This window comes from Podarcis muralis, chromosome 15, assembly GCF_964188315.1.
Source record: "Podarcis muralis chromosome 15, rPodMur119.hap1.1, whole genome shotgun sequence".
NCBI classification, from domain to species: domain Eukaryota; kingdom Metazoa; phylum Chordata; class Lepidosauria; order Squamata; family Lacertidae; genus Podarcis; species Podarcis muralis.
This window is the reverse complement of record NC_135669.1, coordinates 40,898,130-40,905,376: the sequence shown is the minus strand read 5'-3', so window position 1 is coordinate 40,905,376 and position 7,247 is coordinate 40,898,130. Positions and strand designations below refer to the sequence as shown.

General features: G+C 47.1%; 1 protein-coding gene across 2 annotated transcripts; it reads right to left on the bottom strand.

The window, feature by feature from the left end:
• Positions 1–230: 230 nt before the first annotated feature.
• TUBD1 (tubulin delta 1) lies at positions 231–7,116 on the bottom strand. Of its 2 annotated transcripts, none has more exons than XM_028707667.2 (9): positions 6,997–7,116; positions 5,484–5,678; positions 4,169–4,316; positions 3,829–4,045; positions 2,690–2,921; positions 2,014–2,178; positions 1,571–1,711; positions 1,166–1,349; positions 231–659 (listed from the first exon to the last, which is right to left on the bottom strand). In XM_028707667.2, the coding sequence occupies exons 2-9, from the start codon at positions 5,653–5,655 to the stop codon at positions 557–559; spliced, it is 1,362 nt and encodes a 453-aa protein (XP_028563500.1). In that variant the 5' UTR covers positions 5,656–5,678; positions 6,997–7,116; the 3' UTR covers positions 231–556. The 2 variants fall into 2 exon arrangements, with proteins under 2 accessions (XP_028563500.1, XP_028563499.1); XM_028707666.2 differs by lacking the exon at positions 6,997–7,116 and adding an exon at positions 6,664–6,963.
• Positions 7,117–7,247: the final 131 nt, after the last annotated feature.

The window sequence follows — 7,247 nt, the reverse complement described above, 5'->3', positions numbered from 1 at the left end:
CACACATCTTGAGATCTAATGGGGGTGTAGTGGAGGTGTTAAACTTGCACAGGGGACAAGCGTTAAGATTCCAACTTCAGCCACAAAGCAAGGTCAGTCGTCACCTCTCAACCTAACCTACCCCATGTGGCTGCTGGAGGGATAAAATGACACAGCCTCTTGTAAGGTGCCAGGGCAACTTACAGAACGTGAGGTACAAAGAATGAGTACACAGCATACAGACAACATCATCAGAAAATAAAATTATTTTATATACAAAAAACATGCAATTTAGATTGTACAAAGTCTTTATGCAGGTAAAGGAATGAAAGGAATGTGCGTTATCAATCTACAACCCCCACTGAAAGCTAGAACTCCCTCAGAAGCATTGTTTGCATGGAAAGCTCCCATCTTTGAAAGATGGCTGGAGGGATGCACTTGCCTGGGACGGCATGTAAAGAGTCCTCCTGCTACATTCAATTCTTCACAAGATTTCCCAGTTTTTAAGGGCTCTTGCCAGGATTTTAGATATGCACAGCTAATGCTGTCCCCTCCTGGCGAAGGATGAAATTGAAAATCAGAGGTTGGTGTAGCTAGCAATGACTTGTTCCAGAGTTGTGAAACAGTCCATAAAGTCTTCCTCTTCAATCCCAAACTTTGTGTACTGGTGCACGTAAGCCCTGTGTGTGGAATGAACAAGAGGTTTTGGTGAGCGAGAGGCACCAATCCAGCTAAAATCAGCTGTGACTAAATTGCATTGAAAGCAGCAGAAGCTCAGTTAGTCAAGACTAACTTTGCTCCACAGATTTCAATTATCTATAGCATTTTTACCAAACTCTTCAGCCAAATGTACACCCAGAACAGATCATGGAACACTTAAAAAGTAATTACAAATCAACAAAAAAGTACTTACTTTAAGCTTACAATCTAAAAAACTTAACACAAAAGGAAAAAAGAGAAAGAGAGGGAAGAGAAAAACAAGAACTTTCCAAGTTCTTATAATGGCCAGTTGGGATGGAAACGGTTCAGGGAGAGAAGGAACCAAAATAAGTTCCTTTCTCAGACAGAACTGAAGGAGGAAGTACTTCTGCTTCCCATCTCTCCCTCTGGTTTATTTACTTCCACTTACTCCATGCTCTGTGCACACGGCAAAGTCTGAGATGACAACCTGTCTTCTCCCACTTACTTTGAAGCAAACATTTTCCAGGCCTTCCCCACTACGCTGTCCACAGGCTTCAGCAAAAACTGGCTGTTGCTGACCAAAGAAGCAGACTTCTCGTATTTATTAAAAGCTCTTGGTGTCTTCCAGATGGTCAAGGCATCTTGAGCGTTTAGCCAGGAAGTATACAAGGCAGGCTCTTGGAATCCTCCTACAATAATCAACAAGGTGTTAAAAAAAATCAGTCACTAACTTATTCCACTTCTGTCCCATCCCATTCAAGAAGCTCAGGAGCAGTGATGTTCTGTACACTGTGCATTCAGGCAAATGTAAGAGATTGGACATTCTTTGTGGTTATCGTAAAACTCCCTCCCGGTGTCACTGCCTAAAAGAGGAATCTTCTATTGCAGCCATCCTGCAACTATTTCTCACCTAGATCCGTGCTTTGTACATCTTTTCCTCTCAAGGTAACCAGGTTGGCGATGGAGGTGTTAAAACGAGCTGTCCTGTTTAGAGACTGTTTTTCTGATGCAGGGAGTCCAGGCACCGGAGGCCTCACTTGCCAATCAATCCCTGCAAACAGAAAAGTGAACAGGAATGTCTCAACACTTGGGAGTCCAGCCAGACGGCACAAAGCAGGGCTGATGAGGAGTGTGCCCTGTGTGGAGGGATATGGTCCCACAGTCCTGAGATTATAGCAGGGAAGGCAATTTTAGGCCAGAATCGCCCCCCAAAAAAACCAATTCTATTTAATTCCTTGCAGCCCTACTGAATTTTAGTCAAGACCTGGTCTTAAGGACCACCTCCTGCCCATATGTGGCTCTGGGTATACATTGTTCAACCTGCTTCAGCTGCAGTTCACCTGCAGTTCTTACCTTCCTCCATTTTGGCATTCGCAATGAGCATCTGCCTCAGGTGCTTCAGAAGCCCGGGCCACGCAAAGGTGCTGTAGGCAAGGGAGTTTTCGGACATCTGAGGAATGTTCCGGAGACCTAGCATCTTGAACTCAGGGTGGGGGACTAAAGCTTCCATTAGATCTCCTGAGGAGGAGACAAGATAGAAATGATGGTTTAACATGTGTGTCTGAGAGAGAACTGCATTTGCTCATGTTGAACATCTACTTTTTTGTTTTTCTCTGGAAAGATAAGGTCTCTGGTCTGATGAGTTTACAAAATGTCCTTTCCATTTATCTTAGCATGTATACATGGATGGATACTAGGCTAGTAACTTATATGGACTACTTTGCAATCCACTGAAAACCTCAAGAGCAGGAGGACAGCGCTAGAAATTCAGTTAACACCAGATACAGTGGTACCGCAAGTTAAGTACTTAATTCGTTCCAGAGGTCCGTTCTTAAGCTGAAACTCTTCTTAACCTGAAGCACCACTTTAGCTAATGGGGCCTCCCGCTGCTGCCGCGCCGCCAGAGCACAATTTCTGTTCTCATCCTGAAGCAAAGTTCTTAACCTGAAGCACTATTTCTGGGTTAGCGGAGTGTGTAACCTGAAGCGTATGTAACCTGAAGCGTATGTAACCCGAGGTACCACTGTACCTAGGGGGCTTCTGCTGTAGTGAGCGGCACTTTCAGAGGAGTAAGCCGGCTGGAAGACGCTCCCCAGCTGATGGGCGATGACTCGATTTACATCCTGAAAAGATATCTGCTTTATGTTCATTAGCTGAGCACAGATCTTGTGGATGGCATCGTTCTCATGAACCAGGAGGGCATCCGAAGACTGATACAAGTGTGAGAGGGTCAGGACAGAGTTGTAGTTTTGAACAATAACCTGGAAATGCAGGGGGAAAACAGGGAGTGGATGTTACAGTTTTCCACATGGAGATGATCTCACCAGAGGGGATTTGCTGTCCGTGGGGTAACTGAGGTTGGTCTATTACGGCAAATGGGGCACTGCCCCACAAACTTGAGTCTGAACTCACCAGTTCCCACCTGCTTGCCTTCTTACTTGCCTCCAGCCCAGGGAGTGGCACTGGCTGCCATCTTCCTCCTCCCTAGTCTCATTATTGCCTCAGCAGTGAGGTCAAAACTAGAGCGGAAACTTGGTTCTCAAACGCCTTGGTACTCGAACATTTCGGCTCCCGAACACCGGAAACCCAGAAGTCTTCCAGTTTCAGAAGCTGAACATCCGATGCGGCTGTCAGCTATTATTTCTGGGGCGCCTGCGCCAATTGGAAGCTGCACCTTGGTTTTTGAACATTTTGGAAGTAGAACGGATTATGTTCAATAACCAAGGTACCACTGTAGTTGGCATTGGCTCTGGCTCCATCTACTGTTGGCTTCTCTGCCTTTTGCCCTACCAGTCCAATGGGCACCAACCACCACTGCTTTGTGGAGGGTAAGCAGAGCGCATGACATGCATACAGGAGGTTGCAGAACAGTCCTCCTAGGATGCCAACACCCTACATTCCTCTTCACCAACGGTTTCTCCATCTATATAGCTCAATGGTAGAGCAATTGCTCTGTATTAAGATGGTCGCAAGTTCAATCTCCAGCATCATTCTACAGGTAGGAATGGGAGAGGCCCCTTATTTGAAACCCTAGGGAGCTGCTGCCAGTCGGTGCACACAATACTGAGCCAGATGACACAGCATAAGGCAGCATCTGATGTCCCTATGAAAGAGCACATGCTTCAAATCCAGGTTCAACCCCCACCATCACAGAGCTACGGCATTCACCTCTCCAGTTCTGTAGGGCCAGATAACGTGGTTTAACAGGAATGAGGTGGGGTAGGTGTCTTTCAGGCTTTCTGTCACAAACGTCCCCAGACCCGATCCTGTCCCACCCGCCATGCTCATAACCGTCAGGAATCCACTCAGCCGGTCACATTTCTCAGCTTCCTTCTGTACCAAGTTCATGATCGTTTCTTTGTGCTTGGGCCCATGAACGCAGTAGCTGTGGCACAAATTGGGGTGGGGAAGAGAACAAAAAGGAGCTTGGAGCGTTTTGTAGCTGGATTATAAATGTTAGCAATCCAGAGATACATTTCTTTGGCACCACTGATAAAACCAAACATACCCATTTGCCCAGTTGTTTCCCGACCCTTGCTTTTGACAAAAGTGGGACCGATGGTCATAGTTCCAGGTGCCAGACCTTGAAGCCGTTGATAAAGTCTGACCAATCACTTTAGGTTCCATGTCAACCAGGACAGCCCGGGCAGCCAGCACTAATGAGGAAGAAAATAAAAGTCAAGTGATGTAGACTTGGGATCCCTCAAGGTGGCACCCAAATAATGTACCCATTGTTATTGATGGAAGGCGGCTGTGTGAATGCCACTGACACCTACTGGACAACTTCTGCGATGCCAAGGACAAGCAACACAATTCCCCAGGTGCTAATTTGTGACTTAAATAAAGGAACACAGGAAGCTGCCTTTTATCGAATCAGACTGCTGGTCCATCTTGCTCAGTATTGTCTACACTTCCTGGCAGCAGCTCTCTAGGCTTTCAGGCTAGGGTCTCTCCCTGCCAGGAGAAGCCAGGGATTCAACCTAACTCTTTCCACAATCAAAGCTGTTGCTCTGCTATTAAGCTATGGTCCTTCCCAATGTTATTCATTTTTGCAATACAGTGGTACCTCTGGATACCACTTCGGGTTACACACGCGGCAAACCCAGAAGTATTTTTCCAGGTTTTGCCGCATGTGCAAAAGCGCTCTACCACCAAAAGCGCAGAACAGGCACCTCCGGTTGTGAATTCCCCAGGATCCATCCGGAGCTCCAAAACGATCCCGTCCACAACTGGAGGTAACACTGTAGTGCAGAGGCTAGCTTTTGCCCCTGCTGGTCCACCCTATACCAAAATTGCTCCTCGAGGCTTCTTTGTTTTTTGTTTTAAGTGTGGAATGGCAACCTCTCACCTGGAGCAACACCCTGAGATATTACAATATCCAATCACACGCAGAATTCCACACACCCAAAGTGGATGCGTTTCTGGTTGATTTGCCCTCTTGATTGGTGTGGGGCGAGAGGGATTTGCATATTCTGTGTCAGACAGTCTTGGCTCCCTGCCTTGCAGGCCTTTTCCACCTGGCCTGGGAGGGTGGGGCCCGGACTGACTCCAGCTACAAAAAAAAGCTGAGGTTGCTGAACAGACTCTTGGGCTAGGGCTTTTTGCTGGTGTGGAAAGTTGTTGCTGTTGATTTTTGTATCTTTATTTTAGATACTTGGACGTTTATGTGGAAACTGTTCAGTTTGGTTGTGTATTTTTTAACTTTTTTATTGTTTATGACTATTTCTGCTATGTTGTGGTTATGTATTCTTTTCATGCTGTAAGCTGCCTGGAACATTGTTTGAACATACAAATAAAGTTATGTATGTATGTACGTGTCATACCTCTGGATTTCTCCTCGCTGAAGAACCGCTCTTTGCAGGCTGCCTGGAAGGACTCATTTTCCTTTTTGGAGCACAAGCCATGCGTACTGCGGAAGTCTGTGCAGATGGTATCAAACACCTCGCGACCGATCTGGTTGCCGCACTGACCAAGTTGTATTGTGATGATAGACATTCTCCTCTAGTTTAGCCTCAATCCTACAAACAAATCATGTCCAGCTGTTAAGACTGTAATCCTACGTTCACGTCCCTGGGAGAAAGCCCCATTAAACTCAGTAGGACTGACATTTGAGTAGCCACGTTTGGAAGTGCACTGTTGGGCTGCAATTCAAGGTACACTCACTTGTGCGTTAACGCCCACTGAAATCAAGGATGTGCAGCACGAGAGTAGCCTTGCCATAAGTCTACCAAAGTTAAAAAGTATTCAAATATTGTAGCCTATTATCGATGGCTGCATACACAACCATAGATGTAAAGCACACTTCTCCAAAAGAATATTAGGGATTATAGTATGTTAATAATGCTGGAAATTATAGCTCTGTGGGGGTGCAGAACTACAGTTTCCATGATTTGTTGGGGAAAGCCATATGCTTGAAAGGCACGGTGTATACCATGCAAATATTAAGGCTGCAATCCTAAAGATACCTACAATGGGGAATGCCCTACTGCAGGCATAGGCAAACTCGGCCCTCCAGATATTTTGGAACTACAACTCCCATCATCCCTAGCTAACAGGACCAGTGGTCAGGGATGATGGGAGTTGTAGTCCCAAAACATCTGGAGGGCCGAATTTGCCTATGCCTGCCCTACTGAGTTCAGTGGCACCTACTTCTGAGTAAAGATGCATCAGATTGTGCTGTGCCACAGAGGCTAAATATTGAAACTAGTAATATTAACAGATCAAGGTACTGATATATTAAAAACACCTTCAGGATATTTCATGGGACCAGATTAATAATAAATAAAACTAAAAATATATAATATTTTTAAAACAGCGAATTAATGAACATGGTTTTATACATATGTAGTTACAGGCAAATACACACAAGCATTTTTTTTAAAAAAAACCTATAAATTCAATCTGTGTGCGCGTTTCACCTCATAATTTCCCGCCTTTTCCCATTTATCCCCCTCCCCCATTTAACACCCTTCCCTCCCTCAAGGCGCACGCGCGTAGCCTCACCCTTCCACAGCTGCACCTCATCCACTGACCACCTGTACCAACTGTCACAGCACCTTCGACCCCGTCCTGCCAGCATTTCTGCGCATGCTCCCCTTCCGTCGCTGGCTCAGGCGGGAAAATTGGTGGTGAAAAGGGGACAAGCGCTAAAGGAGGGCATAGCAGCTGCGTCAGCGCGCGTGCGCAGGCTGCCGGACCGTACGCATGCGCGACGTCCGCGTGGTGTGGAGCCCGACGTGCTGTGCGCATGCTCGCTACAAAGAAAAGAAAAAAAAAGCAACGACGTAGAGAACCGTCGAGTTATATCTAGCCTGAGAATAAAAGTAAAATTTCTACCACGGCGCGTGCGGGCCGACAGATGGCGCTACGCCGCTTGCGCCGTTGTACGTGTGGCGAGTGACGTCGACGCGCGCGAGAGAGAGAGCAACGGCCCCTTTCGGAAAGCGCCGCCGCGTGCTCTTGGCGCTTGCGCACTGGCTCCGCGGGCCCAGGTGCCCCTGGCCTCCCACCTCCCCGGCGCCGCCCCACGCTTGCGCAGTCCCTCCGGAGGGGAAGAGCCGCGCAGGCGCGCTGAGCGGGCGGGGGAA